Source organism: Camelus bactrianus, chromosome 2 (assembly GCF_048773025.1).
Source record: "Camelus bactrianus isolate YW-2024 breed Bactrian camel chromosome 2, ASM4877302v1, whole genome shotgun sequence".
Classification (NCBI taxonomy): Eukaryota; Metazoa; Chordata; class Mammalia; order Artiodactyla; family Camelidae; genus Camelus; species Camelus bactrianus.
This window is the reverse complement of record NC_133540.1, coordinates 124689913-124711713: the sequence shown is the minus strand read 5'-3', so window position 1 is coordinate 124711713 and position 21801 is coordinate 124689913. Positions and strand designations below refer to the sequence as shown.

The 21801-nt window shown below is 47.0% G+C and overlaps 1 protein-coding gene across 1 annotated transcript; it reads right to left on the bottom strand.

Annotated features, from left to right (window-relative positions):
* Positions 1-6728: 6728 nt before the first annotated feature.
* On the bottom strand, positions 6729-20461 carry QDPR (quinoid dihydropteridine reductase). Its single transcript, XM_010973036.3, has 7 exons — positions 20296-20461; positions 18079-18171; positions 17006-17102; positions 15082-15222; positions 11233-11341; positions 10016-10099; positions 6729-7398 (listed from the first exon to the last, which is right to left on the bottom strand). Exons 1-7 carry the CDS (start codon positions 20392-20394, stop codon positions 7293-7295), a joined length of 729 nt encoding a protein of 242 aa, XP_010971338.2. The 5' UTR covers positions 20395-20461; the 3' UTR covers positions 6729-7292.
* Between the last annotated feature and the right edge of the window lie 1340 nt (positions 20462-21801).

Genomic DNA, 21801 nt, shown 5'->3' with positions numbered 1-21801 from the left:
GCCCTTTATCTTTAGGCAGCTAAGAGGGAGGTAAAAAGAACGACTTCTCGAGTCTTCTTCTTCTTAAAGATAATCAGCCTAAAATAATCCTCATGCCAAAGCGATACAATTTAGTGCAGCAAATTTTGCTCCCCTACCTTTGTTAACTATTACTACTGCCATCTCATTGTCTCAGTTTGCATTCCTTAAATAACCAGTGAGGTGGGACATTTTAATTTTTCTCTCACTCAGATTTCTAGTTCAAATGAATTTATCCAGATATGACATAATTTGCAAAAATTTTAGTCAGAAATCTTCCCTGAAAATGGAGCAAACGTGTATCTAGGAAACTGAGGCAGAGGCCAGAAAGGGACTTGCTTAACTTAGGAGTACTCCCCAGGACACACTCTCTCAGTGCTAAGAACATTCTAGAAACACATCAGGTGTCCACCCATACTCCCCTGCACACAGGCTGGTCTGGACCCCAAGACAGCAGAAGGCTGAGTAGGATTTCCTGTCTAGTGTGTGTCTAAAGCAGATCTGATCATTCCCATTTTACAGATGAGGAAACTGCATTAGTCAGCCAGCAAACAGAAACTACTCAAACAGGGGAGGATTTCATAAAGGGAATGAGTCATTTAGGAGATGGAAAAATCCAGAATCCAAACAGGGGATAGTGAAGTGACCCAAAGATTAGCAACAGTGGAAAGCCACTGCTACCCCAGGGCTGAGAGTCGGAGGGAAGAGCCCCATGGGCAGGTCTGCCAGGAGCTGGATCCAAAGGGGAGGGGCTGGCGAGTAGGAGCCAAAGATGTCACTTCCCCCAGAGATGCCACCAGAGGCAGGAAGGCACATAGAGAAACTGTGGTTTCTCCCCTCCCCAACCCTGCAATCTTCCACGAGGGCCCCTCACAGCAAAAACCTACAGGCAACCAGCTGGCAAAGGAGCCTGGGACAGGCAGTTCCCTGCAATACAGAGCAGGATGGAGAAGGGCAAGGAATGGGGCTGAGAAAGGAGGCCAGTGACTGACCCGTTGCTCACGGTCCCACCACTACTATGTGGCAGGAACAAGTATGGAAACACAGTGCCCCTGAGTCTATCACCCTGCAGCCTGGGAGAGAGAAAGGACAGCCTTACCTCTCTAACCCGAGTATCAGATAAGCAACGGGGGACGGGGACCTGTTGCCTGGCTCCGTCACTCACTTGCATCAGTACGAGTAGCACACGGGTCGTTACCTTCTCCAGCCTGTCCTTCGCCACACGTTCAGCATGTCCTGAACAGTGAGGATTGGGTGTGCAAAATGGAAAATAAAGCTTTGTGCGCTAAAGGAAATCTAACCTTCATCCCTTCTCTCCTCTAAGTTCCTAACCATCAGAAACAGACAAACAAGACCATAAGGCAAGGGTGTTGTAAATCTGCTCTCTGAGGACAAGGGAGAGAGCGCAGGGGGGTAGGAGACCCACAGAGAGAGCGCAGGGGGGTGGGAGACCCACCCTCCCCAAAGTCCACACACTGGCCCGGCCCCTGGTCCATGTGGCTGGCCAGTCACTCCTTATGCCAGTCCTTCCTCCTCCACCATCTCTTCCTCCTCCTCCTCTCTCCCTCCTTCTCCTCCTCCTCATGTGGTGAGGACCTCAAAAGAGGAAAAATATGTTTCTGCAAAAACTGCCCCTGGATGTGGGCCCTTTAAGAATACATTAGGAAGAGGAGCCAAGATAAAAGTGTGTGAAGCACCAAAACAAAGCAGGTACAAGATGGGGGTGGAGGACTAGGAGGCACAAACCATCAGGTATAAAATAAGCTACAAGGATGTATTATTGCACAACAGGGGGAATAGAGTCAGTATTTTATAATAACTATCTAACCTTTAAAAATTCATGAATCACTATATTGTGTACCTATAACATGTAATATTATACATCAACTATACTTCAGTTCTAAAAATATGATATTGTAAAATAAATACATAAATAAATTTTAAAATGTAAAAAATAAAAAACATTTTTAAAAACTGGAACCATCATACACTGCTGGGGGGAATCGAAAATGGTGCAGCTGCTTTGGAAAACAGTCTAGCAATTCCTAAAATGGTTAAACAGAGAGTTACCATATGATACCCAGCAATTCTCTACCTAGGTACGTACCCAAGAGAAATGCAAACATACGTCCACACAAAAACTTGTACACAGATATTCATAGCGGTATAATTCATTATAGCTCCGAAGTGGAAAGAAGTCAAATGTCTATTAACTGATGAATGGATAGACTAAATGTGGTATAACATACAACAGAACATTATTTGGTAAATTTTAAAAAATGAAGTACTTATGTATGCTACAACATGGATGAACTGCGAAAACATCATGCTGGGGGGGCAGGTTTTCTTTTTGAAATAATGAAAATGTTTCCACAACTCTCTGAATAAACTAAAAGCCATTAAACTGAACAATTTAAGTGGAATGTGAATTATATCTCAGTAAATCTGTAGATACATAGATAAAAATCCCAGAGTATTAGAGCTCCCTAAAGAAAAAAAAATGCTTATGTGCTAACACTTTCTTTTGGGACGATGCAATCTCAGGGAAACAGGAACAAGGGGTAAAGGGAGTGAGGCAGGAAAAGCTAAAAAACAAATTCTAGGTGGTGCGTTCCTGGGCTAGTCGGAGCTGGGTGACAAATACAGCTGTTTGGCTTGGTCTTCCAAGATGTCTTCATCTTGGGCTAAATGAATTGTTGCATCTCAGAAGAGTCCACCCGAGGCAGGAAGGAAGAGTTTATCCAGAGGCTCCCTCCAGGGTCCTCCAGCCTCCCACAGAGTGGCAGCTAGTCCCGTCCCCCAGGGTGGGTCGTCAGGCCCCCTCTAGCAGCCGCTGGAAAGCTAAGTCCCTGTGGGTGCCACCTGGCCAGTGTACAGGAGGCACCTCTGCCGGGCGGTGTAGGCAGAGGACAGCAGCAGCAGGGACTGGCTCCAGGACCACAGGGACCACAAGCGTGAAGGGCTGCTCCGGGTAAAAACCACACAGTGTGTCTGGGGAGATGCTTAAACCACGACACCAAACCAAGAGTTATTGTGAAGATCAGATGAAAACATAGTCAAAGTTCCTGGTACCCAGTAAACAATAAATGTTAGATCTTTGTGCTCCTGTTTCTCTCCCAGCAAGACTTTAAATGCTGCTTAAGGCAGATCGCTCTTATTTACCATTTTGTGAATGTAGTAGGTCAGTAAACATCTGTCAAGTAAGTGCACGTTATTAACATGCCCTGTCCCTGCGCGGTGCCTCACCCTGAGAAGGTACTCAACAAACAGCTGACAGTACTACTGAAGTGATGCCCTCTTAAAAGGAACAAGATTACTATTTTCCTATCATATTTCAACATAAATTAGAGATGGGTAAAAATAAGGATTAAAACAACTAGCTACCTAACATTTCTGTGTGCCAGTCTTGGCATCATTCAGCTGTTTAATCCCTCGAGATCATTGCCTTTATTGTTCCCATTCCTCACATGGGGAGATTAATGCATCTGCTCAAGGTTCTACAGCAAGGAAGGCAGTGGAGGAACCATGTGCAAACGCAGGCAGTCTGACGCAGAGTCCTTCTACGCAACCATTACTCTATTCTGCTACTGCGTGCAGGTTACACCCTGGCTGAAGGTCCCAAAGAAAAAGCCGCATTTGTTTCATGGACCCGACCACCATGGGCACCTTCCCAGTACTCTGTAGCCCTGTGACAAGCAGCCCTGACTACTGCCAGAAGCCGTGGACACCCAGCTTCCAGGGATGCACGGGCTGATCTCTGAGCGGGTGAGAACCCAGCTGGGGAGAGAGCAGAAGCCTCACTCTGGAGCGTGGCAGGAAATGAGCATATGGGAGCTGAGGCGAAGGGAAGTGGGAAATGCAATAAACCAGGCTGTAAATTACATGTCTCAGATCAGCGCCCCGAGAAAAAGGGATTTCAGCAATAAAGTGTATCTGTGAGAACAAAGCAGACCCAAGAGGCTGGTAGATTTTTCTAGATTCTGTTCAAGGATAAAGTTTAGAGGACTCCAACAAAGTGTCTACACTGAGTTAAAGATGTCTGCATGCCCGTTCCCCTCCTCCACTGCTCTCTTAAACTCACTCTAATCTTTGACCCCTCTGCTCTACTGGAACTTTTTGTCAGCAGCTAAGTCCGATGGTCACTTTCTAGTGTTCATCTTACTTAATTTCTCAGCAGCACCCGGCACTGCTGTTCACTCCTTCTCTTTCAATATGCTTTCTTCGCTTTACTCCTAGGACAGCACATTCTCAGTTTTCCTTCTCCCTGTCTCCAGCGAGGTCCAGATCCCAGCCTCTCACTCAGTCCAAAGGTATTCTTCAGTGTTCTCTTCAGTCCTTTACAGTTAATCTCGTGTTATTCAATAATTCTTTGTGTTAAACTTGCCCCATTCACATCACTGTGTGGTTCCTGTCTCCTAGACCCTCACTGGCACACAGCGATCTCAGCTAGTTCCATAGCTGTAAATGCCAACTATATGCCCATGATCCCCAAGTTTTTCATCTCCACCCCAGATCTCCCTCCTGAACTCCACACTCAAAATACAACTGCCCACTCAACGTCTCCACTGGGATGTTAAGAGACAGAGCAAATCTACGTGCCCAAAGCTACCCTCCTGATACTCCCAACAAAACTTGCTCTAGCCACAGCCTTCTCCATCACATTTGTTTTAAAAAAAAAAAAAAGCAATCCTCCCTTCCACTCATGTCCAAAACCCTGGGAGTCATCCCTGATTCCTCTCACTCACCCTCACAGTCAATCCACCAGGAAATGTTGTTGACTCTACCTTCAAAACATACTTTCCCTCACCACCTCCACCACTACCACCCTCACCATCATTTCTTGCCAAGATCATCACAACAGGCTCAGTATTATCTTCAACATAACAGCCAGTGTAATCTTTTAAAGTGTATCACTCCTTTGCTCAAAAGCCCCACGATGCCAAAAGTCTAAGCCACGGTCCTTAAAATGCCTACCACCCTACATGGGCCATTGTCAAACTGCACCAAGGCACCCCAGGGAATTCCAAGGGACACCACAGGATAGTTTCCAGTTTCTAGGTTAACATAGCGATATCTGTCCCACTGTGATTATTAGATTGTTAGCACCTAACTACTTATAAAACCACTGTTAAGCATTTCTTTTGATGTAGGGGCACCATGAAAACCTGCAGGGGCTGTAAGTCCAAGACCAAGGTGCCTGCAGGGTCAGCGGGAGCCCTCTTCCGGGTCCCTGACTCCTCGCTGTGTCCTCACACAGTGGAGGGGCTAGGGACCTCACTGGAGTCACTCTTACAAGGGCACCAACCCTACAAATAAGGGCTCGTCTACCAATGGCCCCATCTCCTAATACATCACACTGGGCATTAGGATTTCAGCATATGATCACGTAAATTTGGGGCGGGACACAAACATTCAGACACAGCATTCGATGCCTTTGAAAAAAAGTCAGTCCCAGCCTTACTGAGCCCCCATCTCCTTTCCTGTAAAAGTTGGATAATATCACCTTGAAAGGTAGTATCAAGAATCCAAAAAGACTCCTCAAATAGTTAGACACAGAATTTCCATACCATGCCTAGGTATATACCCAAAAGAACTGAAAACAGGCACCCAGATACCCGTACTGAATGTGTGCACAGCAGTATTATTTACAACAGTCAAAAGGCAGAAAGAACCCAAATATCTAGCAACAGATGGATGGATAAACAAATTGTGGTATACACCAACCATGGAATATTATTCAGCCACAAAAAGAAGTACTAATAGCTGCTACAACATGGACAAACCTCGAAAACATGCTAAGTCAAGGAGGCCAGACACCAAAGGCCACGTAGTGCATGGCTGTGTTTATATAAAACATCCAGAACACGTACATTCATAGAGACAGAGGAGACTGGTGGTGCCAGGGGCTGGAGGCAGGGGGGATGAGGAGTAACTGCTCAGTGGGTTTTAGGCTGTATTTTGGGGTGATAAACATGTTTTGGAACTAGACAGAGGTGGTGGTTACAGAATACCGTGAACATACTAAAGGCCATTGAATTTGTCACTTTAAAATGGTTAATTTTATGTTACGGGAATTTTATCTTAATAAAGTTTTTTTTGAAAGAATTGAAAAAGAAAACACTAGATAAACAACCAGGTCCACTGTAGAGCACAGGAACTACATTCAATCTTGTAATAACCTGTAATGAAAAAGAATATATATACACACGTACACACGCAGCCGAATCACATGCTATACACCAGAAACTAACACAACTTTTTAAGTCAACTACGCTTTGGTAAAACAAAAAATTTTTTAATAAAAGAAAAAAGAAAGGAAACACAGGGTAAACGCCTTTATAAACAGCAGCCATTGGTGACCAGGATCCTGGGCTCATTTCTACCACTTACTGGCCATGGAGATGGTAAGTCATTGCTCTGGGCCTCAGTTTCCTCATCTGTAAGATGATGGGTTGGACCGGATCGCTAGTTCTCAATCAGAACAGCCCTGATCAGTCACGTGGAGCTCTGCTTCTAAACGCGCAGAGCCATTTCCCCCCACCCAGGAGGGACTCGTGCCTGTGTCACAGTGCTGAAGACACTCCTTTCAGGGCCTGAGTCCACCCCCACTTTTGAGACCATCAGACTAAAGACCACGAGCAGCCCGTGATTCTGGTACCTTCATCTATGACTGTTCATAAGATGCGTTTTGAGGAAAGAAGACAACACAATAAGTGAAGTACATTTATTAGGAAGATCAACTCCAAACAATCACAAGTAGTTCTCTTCCCAGTTGGCAACTGCGCAGGAAAAAGAAGCTTTAACAGAGTCCACAGGATTTTGTTTACACCACAAAAGGAGTTTTAAGGCAGATTAATTCGAGGCTATAAAAACTACATCCGTGACATAAACATAACGTTCAAAAATAACTCAGGCTCCAAACGTCCCCGATACCAACAAGTCTCTGAACTAGTCAGGTCAGCAGCCACGGGCGGGGACACACCGAGTCTCCGAAGCAACTCAACAAGACGCTGATGCCGGGGGGCCATCCTGAGACCGCCCAGACTCTGCGGTTAACACAGACCAACAGAGCTACCCGAGGCCCCCACATGTTTTTATTCCACACAAACCTTCTACACTGTCCTAGGAGAATAAATGCACGTTAGATGAGAGGAAAACAGGGCTCACTATCTCGTACCACGAACAGGATGACAGAAAACACAGGGCTGGACACAGCCATGTTAACAGATTAATGACTTTTCTGACAGGCCCCTCATAGGCCAACAAAATGCAGCTTAAAAACCCACTGGGGTAAGCTCCGTCCTCCCCTCCGTGGTCACCACTTGGATTAGGCTCCCTGAGCTTGGTCGGTTTTTCTCCGTGATCCAGTCATGGAAGGTTCTAGAACAAAGAAGAGACGCTTTACATGTTAAAGCAAAAATCTGGACACATGCTTATATTCACATTAATGGTGGGATGGGGGGACAACAGCAGCTGTGAAAGAGCCATGAAGGCATCGTGGACACGTTCCAAGGTCCCCGATGACCTCAGGACTTCACTCGTTCTAATTCCTGAGTGGCCGGATTTGACAAGATTTTCATTTCTCCATTTTTCTGCACTGTTGGAATCCTTTATAACACAGGGGTATGATTTTATGTGATTAAAAAAAGATTTTAATTACTTAATTCTGGGAGATGAACATGGACATAATACTTTATACTTTGCTGTATTCCTTCACAGAAATTTTAAAAGAAAGAGAAGACATTAATTCGTTTTAACAAACATTTATGGAGAACCCACGGCCATGCCAAGCAATGGAAAAAGATGTAAAAACACAGATTATTACAATAAAATACGTCCAGTGCCAGAATGGGGCATTTAATGACCAACTCTGTGTGGGGAGGGCCTAGGGGAGTCCGGAAGACCTCTAGGAAGACAGGAATGAAAACGGGCACACCGAAGTCACAAAGTTTAACAAGGAGCTGATCATTTTTAAAATAGGAACTCTTGGTGTTGAGTATACCAGCCCCTTTCACAAGCCCCAGGTGGGACTTTGGACCCCGTCATTGGAAAATTCCGGGCTCTTCTTTAGTGCCGCTCTGTACCCTGCTAGACCAGAGCTGATGCTCAGCTGCCCAGGCATTCGAGCTCCCACTCTGGGGGTTGAACAAGTGAAGGGAAGTCACACAGGCTCAAAAATCACAGTGCTGCTACAACTCCCTGGCATACCGTCGCATGTCATGACCCCATCTCTGGGGGCAGAGCTCAGGGCACGGCCCTGAAAGAGACCAGTCACGGCCAGATGTGCAGAGACGCCCACGTCACTCATGCAGGTTACCTGTGGTCCGACTTCTTGCTCCCCCTCGGCACCATCTGGGGTGGGTAGGAGGGAACGCCATGCTAACCATGGATAGCCAAGAAGGTAACATGCTCACAGACATGTCAAAACGTGCTTGACGCCAACTTGTCACATGAGTTTTCAAATACCACAAACAGGGGCCAGGGTACAGCTCAGTGGTAGAGTGTATGCTTAGCATGCATGAGATCCTGGGTTCAATCCCCAGTACCTCCATTAAAATAGATAAACCTAATTACCACCCCCCAAAGCAAAACAAAAACAAAAAATTAATTTAATATAATTTTTTTAAAAAATCAAATATCACAATGGGTGAGCACGATTTCTGGGACAAAAGATGGCTGTTTCCAGTTCTCCCTCTTAAGGTCTGTGCTCTGCACTGATTCAGACACGTGACCTTGGATGTTCTGTCTGGAACCTAGGTCCTGGGTCAACACCTCTGTCAAGGGTTGCTGGGAGTAGTGGCCTTTAAAGAGAAACTCAAATGCAAACACGACTCAAGCCTGGTTTCTTCCGCAACTTCAGTTTTTTGGTTTTTGGTTTTTGGGGTTTTTTTGCAAATCCAGCATTAAGCATGATACCCAGCATAGAGAGACAGTGGTAAAGGCCGAGGATCCTGCAGCCACACTGCCTGGGTCAGATGCTGGCTCTGCTCTGTGACCTTGGGCAAGTCGCAGAGGCCCGAGCTCCCCATCCTCGGGCCTTAAATAAAGATGACGGCCCCTCCCTCACTGACCTGCTACCAGCCTTTAATAAGATCACTGCAGTGCTTAAATTGGTGCCTGGCACATAAAAAGTGCTACCTAAGTACATGCTCCAAACGTAACAGTCCCAAGTATCTCCCAATTTCATTTAAATAAAATGTAACCTCAGGCCAGAAGCGCATGCCCAGATTTACAAGCATCCCATACAAACGGCCGAGGCGGCAGCTCACCTAATGGCTCTGCTGGGTGAGGTCGCTCCTGCTCCATGAGGGCAGGGCCTGCAGCTCGTCCACCATCATCCCCAGGCCCGGCACAGCACCCGGCCCGAGCAGGTGCTCAGTGAATACGTGCTTAATACCCCCTTAAATAGAGGGGTGTGGGGACCTGAGATCTACACAAACAAGAACTGGAAAGCTCCCTCTCTCCATGACCTTCCAATGCTGCTCACATTCACGAATGGCTGAATATGATTTGAGGGACAAAGGATGCTTTCTGTGAGTCTGTGGCTGGGTACTAATTCAGACTCGTGGGCCCAGATGGTCCACCAAGATCAGTGGCTGACTCCTTTGACAGGAGCTCAGCTAACCAAGTACCTCTGTGGCTCAGACACTGTGCCAAGTGCTCGGCACACCCACACTTCTCACCCCCCAACAATGATCACGGACCCCCATTATACAGACAGGGAAGCTGAGGCCTAGCACAGTTCAACAACCGCTCAGACTGGCCAGCTGGTGAGTGGGGAGACAAGATTCATCTCGGCGCTCTCAACCCCTCCATCCTGTGACATCCACACTGAGGGGTGTGATACCCTCAGAGGCCAGGACCTCACGAGACCCCCAGGGTTGATATGGCAGGGGGAGCGTCTCGTGAGGAAGAACATGGGCCTGTCCTCTCACCCACAAGAGGCAGAGAATGGGGGCTGGAAGCTGCGTAGTCACTGAGTGACCGCGGTACTCACTCAACTAGGAATTCTAAGGGCGTCCAGGAGCTGAAGTCGGCCTTGGGCATTGATTTCCTGTTCATCGGCGTATCCAGGGTAACCCTGCAGAGCACAGAGATAAGCATGTCACGTGTGCCTCCCCCTTAGAACAACAGCTGCCCTGTCCTCCTCGGCCAGGAAAGAGCACCGTGAGCCGCTGGCTCCAAGGGTGGCGGCACCGCCCTGGAGAGATCACATGAAGACAGTCAGAGAGGCCAGGAAGCCATCCATGTTCACAGAGCTCACGTCCCAGCCAAACTCTGCCAGGGGCTCACCCTTCAGTCAGACAGGAATAAAATCAAAGAGCTATGTTTTGCCTTTTTCTAAAATAAGAGTTTTACTAAAGTAAACTGCTTGCTGTTTACATCTCCATTCACTCCCTAAAATGTGGCAGACTCATTTCTCAGGATTTTTAAGTGTCATAATAATATGCCTTTAAAAATGAGAAAAATAGACTCATCCTTCATTTAGTGGCCATTTTCCATGAACTCTTAGAAATTCTTGGCAAAAGAACATAGACTTCAGATATGTATGACTTTGGCAAGAATGTTCGGGCCTCGGAAATCTTTCAAAAGAGTCGTGGGACCAGACCACAGAATCACAGAAGCTCACAAATGACAGGGAAGTGGACAGGCCTGTCCCCCAGCAGACCCAACATCTACTTTACAGGACCACAGCCAAGAGATAAGCCATTTGGTGCTGGGATCTTTCCAGTTAGAAGGGACTCTCTCCCTCCAAAGCAGCTGCCTGGCCTGGGACAGCTGACTGAGGCCTCCTTCCTCGTCACAGACAGAAGCATCTCCCACTGTTTCCCCATCTCTCCCCGAAACTCCCCGCTCCCTAGCCCCCCGACACACATCTTGACCTCTCTTCCATCTTGCCCTGATAATGACTTGAAAGACAGAAATACAAATATTAAAATTAAATGCATATAGGCTATTTTAAATAGGAGGGAGGGAGGGACAGAAGGAGGGAATGAAAGGAAAGAAGAAAGGCAGGAGAGACAGACCCGTCCCATCAGCCAGGCCACCATTCTGGAAAGCCCAGGATAATCCAAAACGTGGGTAAGGATCTTCAGGACCGTCAGTGAGTTTCAGAAGCCGAGGCGACAGCACACCCACGTCCCCAGTGGAGAGTGACCCTGGGACAAATGTGCACTCCCGGCAGCGGGGCAGAGGAGGGTCCCAGCCACTTACGGGAGCACGGCGATGGCGGCAGAGCCGGCGGGCATGCCGCTGTCCTTCCCGGCCAGGCTCCGGCAGAGCTGATGAACCGCGCCCTTGGCCATGCCGTAGCCAATCATCCCTGGGAAACGGGGAGAAAACATTTCAGTGACCACCGGCCGCCACCGCTATATCCAGAGAACGCCATGCCAGGGTCCAGAGGAGGCCGGGAAAAGAGAACCAGGACACCTACGGAGAGAAAGGGGGAGGCACGGAACGTTTCCAGTGCACCTTCTATTCGCCTGGTGCTTGACATTTATCACAGAAGCCTTGAGGTTAATCCTACATTTATTGCTAAGAAAACCAAGGCTCGGTCAGAGGGGGTGAGTCACGAGCCCAGGCTCACACGCAGACTTGCACCGAGGCCAACGGAGAGGTTAAAAGCCAAGCAAGAGCCAGGTTCTGAGATGCAGCATCAGTAACAACTTGTGAGAACCGGGCACACGGGGCGCCCAGTGTACTGACAAAACCGAGCGGTCATTTGAAGCATGGGCTTTAGAGTCAGGCTGCACAGGTTCAAACCACAGCTCTTCCACTCACCACTTGCCAACCGTGGGCAAGTGCTCAAAAACCTTACTAAGCCTCAGTTATCCCATCTGTAAAATGGGGATGAAGCACTTAAATCTAGGCTCAGGACAGGGTAGGCAGTCAATAAATGTTCCCCATCATATTAACAGAAGTACTGTGCCCTGGAGTCCAACTTCCTGTTTAAAGTGTACTACTTGAGCAACTGTAACATGGACACACACTACCTATTAGTCTTCCTTTCCTCCCACTAGTCAGTGAATGTTTGCTGATTGAAGCAAGGCATGCCTGTAATTAGGAGAGGTTTGCATCTGCCCCAGACACGTGGCAGGCAAGATTTCTCTCTCTCTGAAGTCCCCTGTGACACCTAGCTGTAGATACAGCGAACACAGCTATCCCAGCAACAGAGGACGGTTAATTGCTGTAAACACCCTTCTGCCTTCAGAAAACCACGACTTCTTCCAGAGGGCAGCAGCCCCCTTAAAAACCCCAGCAGGCTTGCTGTTTAAAGTGTAACAACATCAAAGGTCCAGGGGGAGGCAGGGACCACAGCCCAGCCAAGGAACCAATCACTGACCCACTTCAACAGCAGCCTCAAACTGCAGGAGGGTCAAGGTCGCAAAAAGTTATTTAAGCACAGGAAGAATATTTCACCACACCTGGCTTCTCTGTTTAATCAGAGGCAGGAGGCCAACAGTGGCATGAAGACGTCACAAACTCTGCAGTGATTAAAATAAACTGGTGAATCTCATTCGTCCGGCCTGGTCCCCAGCAAACTCCCAGGACTCTGCCTTCATTCCATTCAAACAGCATGAGAGCAGGGAATCAGATGAAGAAAGAAACAAGCAACCAGCAGCCCTAAGGGTTTAATTTCACAGAATTCTACACAAAGCAGGTACAGGATCGTTCGTAAGACATGAAAAATATATATTAAGAAGATAAATACTGTCTCCCCAATTATAAATGATCAATGGGATCCCAAAAGACCAATGTCCAAACACAGAACAGATCCTTAAATGGTAACGAAAGTGATGACCATCATTTTGATACAGTTTATCCTCCAGTGAACAGTCTACAACCTTGGAAATAAAAAGGTAGAGGTTTTGTCAGTGTCTTTCCAAGTGAAAAACTTCTCATTTCTGAAAAACTCTTCTTGGGTTTGAAGGACAAATAAGCCTGCTTATCACCTGCTTTCATAGACTTCCCCAGATTTTTCTGGGATCTGAATCAAAATTAAAATATTTCATGACTCAAGTAAGTTTAACAACACCTAACTAAAGAGCTAAAAGATGAACCAACTTACTAATACCTGAAGCAGGTGTAGCTGGGCAAAAGTAAGCCTGGAGTAAATAATAATAATAGTTCACATTTACTACTGATTCTCTGTAATACCTTTCCTAAACCATTTACACCCATTACGATGTTTACAAGTCACAACCACCATATGAAGGAGATATTACCATTTATCCTCATTTTACAGATAACAAAACTAAGGCTCAGAGAGGTTAAGTAACTTGCCAAATATTGCACAGCAACTAAATGGCAAAATCACAATTCAAAACCAACCTGTGTAGTTCCAGATCCTACAGTCTTAACCAGTATCTGCAATTATAAATAATGATATTTACAAACAAAGGCAAGTAGGAGACTGTTTGGTCCTTTAGAAAAATTAGTCTTTCAGTCCTAGGATTTTCTTTTTTAAATGTCAAGCTATTACTCATTTCTCTATTTACTCTATCTAGTGCCTCTGCTCTGTGTCACCTTTAATAAAAATCAGATCTCAACTACCATCTAACATTTACACAGCTTTAATTACTGCAATAGCTGTGGACTTGTAAGATCACATGCTCTGGGAAACACAGTAAGAAAATGAATGGCAAGAAATTATTCATCTGTAAGAGCCTTACAGCTCAGCTGGTTACATTAAAATTGAAAAGGTGCTCAAAGTTTCCACCACTTACTCAAGAGGTCCAAAAGAACTATTTTTTTTTTAAAGAAGAGTTTAATTTAGGTAGTGGAAGAAAATAGTTTCCGCCTCCCTCTGCTAACTCCCCAACCGCCTGCTTAAATTCCTTTACCCCCATTCCAAAGGGAGTGTTACCGGTTGAACTGTGTCCCCCCATATTCAGATGTTGAAGTTCCAACCCCCCGTCCCTCAGAATGTGACTATAGTTAGTGATGATGGATCTTTAAGAGGTAATTAAGTTAAAATAAGGTCATAGGGGTGGGACCTGATCCAATATGACTGGTGTCCTTATAAGAAGAGGAGATGAGGACACAGACCCACACAGAGGGAAGACCATGCGAAGTCACGGTAAAGACCACCCACAAGCCAAGAAGAGAGGCCTCAGGAGAAACCAAATCTGCTGACCTGGCCCCCAGCGGCAGACTTCCAGCCTCCAGAACTGTTGAGTAAATACATTTCTGTTGCTTATGCCACCCAGGCTGCAGTCCTTTGTCATGGCAGCCCCAGCAAACTAACACAGGGAGTGAAAAATGCAAAGGGAACTTGGATCTCCGCATGATGTAATGGAAAACAGCATGAAATTTGGAAATGATCAGGGTTTCAATTTAAAGTAAGTTTACAACTTATTTATTGCATAACCCAAATAACTTCTCTAAGTTCTAGTTTCCTTCTCTATAAAACGAAAAAAAATAATAATGACATCTAGCCCAGGGTTAAATAAGAATATATGTGAAATGAAAAGAGTGAATATAATTAGACTTTCCATGTGCTGGGTACCTGATACCTATCAACGCCTCTAAGGCCTTACAGCTACTCTTCAAGGTAGAAGTTACTGTCACTATATTACAATTCAGGAAGCTACAGCAGAAATTTGGTCAAAGAGAATAATTTGTCCAAGGCCACACAGCTAGCGTGACGAATCCACTCCCAGCCTCTCTGGTTCTACAGCTGACACACTGTTTCCAGCAGCCAAGCCACTTCCTTGAGATACACGAACACAACGTGATGGGAATAATTCGTGCTTATCAACTAGTTAAAATCTACGTGACATCATTCACTCCCTGGGCGGATCACAGATAAATGAACCAGATTAGGGGGAACCAGATCCCAGCAGTCATGACCACGGTGAACACGAGGACAGTGTAAATGAAAGGGTCAGGAGTTCTTCCCCTAAAAAGAGTCAGGCCTAAAAGGAAGCAAAATCCCCCACAGCTGTCCAGCACCTTAGCGGGTAAAGGGCTGTAACATTCCTCATCTCACAGAAGTGCCCAGAAGCCCCGGCGAGCGAGTGTGGGCATCCCCATTTCACGGACGGGCAAATGAAGGCTTACCAGGAGTCCCGTCCAGGGCGGCCTTGGCCCCGGTCAAGGTGAGGAGGCCTCCTTCCTTGAGGTGCTTGGTGGCCAGGTGGCTGGAGATGGTGGACGTCCACATGCTCTGCTTCCACATCAGGTCACAGTTTTTAAAGAGAGCTGAGCGAAGAGACATGTGAGGTTAGCAGCTGGAGGGAAGAAACTGAAAGGCGGGCTCAACTCATGGCGCCTGACACTCCAGGAGACTCTCGTGGCCAGTGTGTGTGTGTGTGTGTGTGTGCGTGCGTGCGTGTGTCTGTGTGTGTGTGTGTGCGCGTGCGTGCGTGTGCGCGTGCGTGCGTGTGTCTGTGTGTGTGTGTGTGTGGGGTGTGTGTGTGTGGTGTGTGTGTGGGGGGGGTGTGGGGTGTGTGTGTGTGGTGTGTGTGTGGGGGGATGTGTGGGGGGGGTGTTTGTGGTGTGTGTGTGGGGGGTGTGTGTGTGTGTGTGTCTGTGTGTGTGTGTGTGTGTGTCTCTACCATGAGCTCTAATACACACAGCCTGGGGCTTGTGGTCAGAGAGACACAGGTCCAAATCCAGGCCACATGGTCACCAGTCTCACCTGTAAACTGGTCAAAAGTCAGCCTGTAAATGAGGACCATTGACAGATATGCAGGCCTGGCTTCCATTCAAATGCTGGCCTCCTTCATAAAGGGCGTCAGGTCTTTAACAACAACCTATATGTCCAAGTCAGGTTTTACCCGTGATAAAAATCTGAGGGACTAGTGACATCTGCTCATTAAGAGGGGTTTTATGGAGACTACATTTTTTACGGCTGAAGGTTTAATGCCAGTTTTAAAGACTCTTTAAAAGAAAGCTGAAATAACAACCATTTCACATTTGTTTTAACCCTCTGGCCTTGCCACAGACGTGAGGAGGGACAACTGGTAACAGATATCACATCCCCAGCTGAACGCCTGTCCCCTTCCTCCCTCACAGGGGACACAGAACCCAGTGAAGCTGCTCCCCTGACCCAGAGAGGAAGCCCTCCTGAAACAGGAGGAGGGGTCTCCAGTAGGTCTCAACCTAGGTACTGCATATCCCCACTAAGAAGAACTGGAAAAAAATGGGTGGACCCACATTGAAGCAAGTCTCTAGCCCTAAATTCCAGTTCACAGGAAATCTCAGGGACGAGATTCAAAGACTAAAAACAACACCAAAATGCAGTATATAAACCCTGAATAGACTCAATCTAGGGAAAACTATGAAAGATATGGAATAAATTGGGGTGATTGGAATACAGGCTGATATTCTTAATCTTCCAGAATTATTGTTCATTTTCTTAGGCATGAGAATGGTATTACAATAATGTAGGAGATCGGCTTAATCTTCAGAGATGCATGTTGAAATACAGTGAGGTGTCAAATTACTCTCAAATCATTAACAAAGAAATACACACACAGGGGACACACATGCAGGAAAGCAAGTGAGTGAAGTATGGCCCGTGTTAACAAGTGTTAAGTCTGGATGGAGGGCGTAAAGGGGGTTCACTGAACCGTTCTTTCAACTTTGCTATATATTTGAAAATGTTCATAATAAGAAATAGGAAATATACTCAGCTTTAACAAAAGCTCAATTCTGAGTCCTTCTGATCTTTTGAATAATCTGTCCATCCCATATACATCCCCCAACTCCCAGTAATAACCCCTAACAGACTGGGGTGGGGACAATGCACATTTCATCCTGTCTCTTCTTTAAACTTCAATCTCAAGGACCCTCTGCCCCCACCCCCTCTACAGGAAGCTTTTTCTTCATGGGTAAAATGGGGTGCTGATCCCTACCTCACAGCTACTGTGGGAGAAAGACTCTGGGGGAAGCCACCTGGCCTGGCACACAGTACAGACCCAATCCACGCAGCTGGACACAGAGCAGAGCACATGAATGATTAACTCAGAAAAGGACTCACACTTGGACTTGGCACTGCCCCCAGCCCATCCTCCAGCCACACAAAGGATTGCATCCACCTTCTCAGCACCCAAGAGCTGTCCGATGTCAGCAGTCACCTGACACAAAGGGGCAGAAAGATACACAAACTGTCAGATAAACCTGAACAGGCTGACATCTTTACAGACCCTTCTATTTATTTTTCCCCTCTTTTTCAGTCAGTTTATGGTACCAGGCAGTTAACTTTGAAAATCGGATGCAAGACCAATCTATAATGAGCATTTTGGATAGTGAAGCCCAACTACATTTCAGTGTGATTCTGATAAAGCAATCTAGCCATCTCGTCTTCTTTTGAACATTCTAAAGGGTGGAGACATAAGCATCCCTGGAATAGAACAATGAGTAAAGAAAAGTAGGAAAAGGTTAAAAAAAAATCACCTAGAGCTTCACTGCCTACAGCTAACCTTCTGGTATCTTTCCGGACTTTCTTTGCAAATCACAGAATCATAATCAGAGATAATCAATTCTACCCTCCCCCCAATAAAAACATCCCATTAACTGAAAATCCAAAAGAAAAAGCCAAAGAGAAAAAAGTATCCTAAATAAAGAGCAAAAATGGAGACAAAGCTGTTCACCACCGTATTCTTGATAATGGTTAAAAAAGAAAGAAAGAAAAACTGTATAAAACTTAAATGTACAGTAAGAGCAAACTAAAGAAATCGTGACCAATCCATATAAAGAAAAATTACATGTTGACACAGAGGGTTTTTTCAGTGATCTGAAGTATTTAAGTTAAATGTTAAAAAAAATTTATCTCAATCTGTAAAATTAATAACATACAGTATGCATAGGAAAGCTAAGAAAATGGGCCAAAATGTGAACTAATGAGCTAACTAACTAGACATGGAGTATGGGTTATTTATCTTCTTTTTTTTTTTTTTTCTTTTCACTTTTTCTAAATTTCCCTCCATGAGCACAAATGTCTTCGATAATTAGAGAAACAATACCTGAAAAAAAACGAAGGACACACAGCCAATGGGAAGCTTTCCCCAGGGTCCCCCACCCCATGCACAGTGGGGCCTCCTCTGGAATTACCTGGTCAGCCTGCTCCGTAAACGAGTCTGTCATTTTAACGAGGACATTGGCACTGGCTTCCTCATTCTCCACCAGGTCAATGCTGGCGACCCACTGGAGGAAAACAGAAAACAGCTTGGGTCAAGGGACAGTCTGTTGTTACTCCTTTAAAGATCCATGCCCAGAGATAGGGGCAGAGGAGACAGGAAAGAGGCTTACAGGAAAACCCACCAGAGACAGGATCTAGCAACCGACCTTCACACTCCTTCCAGGGCATTCGGCTTCACCCCTTACTAAGCCCCAGGCCAGCCCCTTCTGCCTCCAAATACCTCTTCCTCATCCACTCTCACATCTGAGAGCAAAACTCTGCACTTGGTGAGATCCCCCCTCACCAGGGGTCTGAAAACTTTTTCCATAAAGGGCTAGAGAGTAAGTATTTTAGGCTTTACTGGCCATATGGTCCCTTGCAACCACTCACCTCTGCTATGGCAGCCAGAGAGCAGCCACGGACAGCGCTGAACGAATGAGCAGGGCTGTGTGCCCATTAAACTTCAGACGCTGAATTATGAATGTCATACAATGTTCACATGTCACAAAATGGCTACTCCTCTTTTGATTTCTTTTCAACCATTTAAAAATAGGAAATCAGGGGGAGGGTATAGCTCAGTGGTAGACTGAGTGCTTAGTATGCACGAGGTGTTGGGTTCAATCCCCAGTACCTCCATTAAATAAATAAATAACCTAATTACTTTCCACCCAAAACAAAAATAAATAAATAAATAAAAATGGGAAGTCATTCTTAGCTCTTGGACTGTACAAAAACAGGTGCCAGGCAGGATACCAGGCTTTGAAGAACACTCACTACTTCCCTGCACAGCCATGGGGGATACCGAGACAAAGGAAAGGTTCAATCCCCGCCCTCCCAGAGCTCCCAGGAATGCAGGGCGTCAAAGGTAAATCAGCTGGTCAGGTTCACTCAGGTCAAAAGGAACCCACAGTGCCCCCACCGAGGGGGGGGGGGCACAGCCCTCGCATCTGTAACGCGGGGATTCGGGAGCGCTGTATTAAAGGTACTGGAAAGAGTAAGAGAAACTCAAGAGTACACAGGGGTGCCGGTACGTAAAAGCACAGTGCCTAGACCTTGGCTAGCGGTCCTTAACTGTTCCCACTGTCATCACCATCCACCTCTGCAGACCTGGGAAGACACCCCAAATCCAGTCTTCCTCGGGTTCCGAGCAGACAACTGGGGGAAAGGTGGTGTGTTTAGAACCCACAGAAACATTCCTACATCCGATTGTGAGTGAGAGGAATACCCTGGGTCCCTTTCTCTCTGGTCCCGGCGCACTCTCGCTCAGGCTGCTCCTGCTACTAAGTAACCACCGCCCCCACCCACCCAAGGAAAGGTCCCTAGAGCTGCAGCCGAGTATCTGCGCAACAGACACCTGCAGCGAGAAGACACCGGGCGGAGTCTCCGCCGGGAACGCGCTGGGCCTTGCAGGGCGGCTGGGGTCAGGGCTCAGTACTGCAACAGCTCCCACCCACTTGCCGTCTTCAGGAAGCGGATGGCTGATTATGCAAAGTAGTCAAAACAGCCTTTGTAAAACAAAGAAGCCACCAGCATTTGCGGGGCTGAGGCTTCAAAGTATCAGGCCCGACAGCAGCTGAAGGAGCAGGGTATATATAAATATATAATCAATAATAGCTAACATTTAAACAGCATTTACCACGAGGCAGGTAATTTACAATTTAAGCGCAACAACACCAATTATCTCACTTAATCCTCACAACTCCCATAAGGGGTAAATACTATCATTAATCCCCATTTCACAAATGAGGAAACAGGTTTGCTGACGTTAAGCAGTCAGTTCAAGTTCGTAGGACTAGGAACCCAAGTCAGTCCAGATCCTGCCTTTTGATTATCTCTTCCCGTCCCCTCAACCCCGCTCCTCTTCCTCCCCTTCTGGAATTCTCTCCCGAGTCATGCCCGACTTTCCGGGCCCGGTAGAGGCCAAGGAGCAGCCATCCTCCTGCAGAGCAAAGGCCCCGCACCTAGGGCCCGGGGTGCGCAAGTAATTGGAGACAGAACAGACTTGTAGACCTGTGCGTGCACGTGCAGGCACCCATGTCTGGGGGTGCACAGGGGCCCCCAGCTTCCTTCCAGACTGCCCTCCGGGGCTGCACCGGAAGACCCTCTGCGCCCCAGTCACCACGGTGCCCGCCCTCAGCCCGCCGAGTTACCCAGTTGCGGGCCCGGAACGCCTGCACGCATTGGGAGCCCAGAGCGCCCCTGCCGCCGTACACCAGCACCCGGCGCGCCTCGCCCGCTGCCGCCGCCATCCCGCTCCTCCGGCTCGGCTCCCGCGGCTCCGAACACCCCGAGCCCGAACGCTGCGCCCCGCCCCGGCCCGCCCCGGCCCGCCCCGACCACCAACCCCGCCAAGAGGGACCGCGCTGGGGCCGCGCTCCCAGCCGAGCCCGCTGCTGCCGCCTAGCGTGCGACCACATTCGGCGAGCACCGCCGCGCCCCGCGCCCGGCAGCTCCACCCCAGGGGTAGGACAACACCCTCTAGTGCCCCCATATGCCACGCACTGAGAGAAGTGATCTCTAAGTGCTATTTCATTTTACTTTGCACAACAAATCCTATGACAGATTAGGAAACGGAAACATGAGAGTCTCAGGCCATTGCCCAGAAGAGTAGGAATTTGAACCCAAGTCTTCAACAGGCAGAATAGCCTAACCAAACCTCCATTCTGCACGGAGGAGCTTGGGGGGATTGAAAATCAGTTGATTACCATAGAATTTTGTATTTTTAGCAAATTCTAAAAGTAATTGCTTAACTCCTAAGATACTTAAAGTTGACAGAGGTCCAGGATTGGGGGCAGAGGTAAGATGCAGAGGTACTGCGCGTGGCGTGCCTTCTCAACGCAAGCTTAATGTTACAGTGGGAATAACTAATGTAATTGGTCGCTTACGAATGTGCCGAGCACTCTTCTAAGCCTTTTATATGGATTTTGTCATTCATTACCAGAAGAACATTTGCTAAGTCAAGGTCATTGTGATGAAGATCAGCTGTTGTATTTCAAGGACCTGATCTTCAGGACCAGCCCTGACACCCAATTTTCTCATGAGAGAGATGACCGAGGTATCGCATCTCCTGTGAACCACAAAGGGTTGCTGTCAGGGACAAGCAAGCATATGGTAAAAGCCTTTGTACGCCGCTGCACAAGCTTTGGAGACACTCCTCTTTATTTTCATTGTGGAGAGACCACAGAAGTAAACCCCAATTAGAGGGAAGAAAACTGACATTTCCATCCCCACGTCCCTCTGTCCCCTCTGTGCTCTCCAAGTGAGGCTCCTGGAACTCCTGTTGGTTAACAACGCACCTCCTGAACTCCCTCTGAACTTCTGTGACCAAATAAGGAATTTTACTCTCCCACTTCTGCTCCACGTTGTCCCCCAGAGCCAATGACAGTCTCACAGGACACAAAGTTGACATTCAGCAACAGACTAAAATTCAAAATTTTAAAGCCATAGTATAAGATAGAAATTAGGGACTATTTCATTCCGTGTGCCTGTAAATTAAAAGAAAAAGACATCTTCACTCTTAGAAGAGACAAAGACCCCAGCAGGGTGATGGGTGATTACTATTTGCTAACACATTAGAAAAGCACTCTCCTTTCCCATTTCAGATGACATGACAGCAGGGGATGGGGGGTGGGGGTTGTAAGCACTGGGGTCCAGGC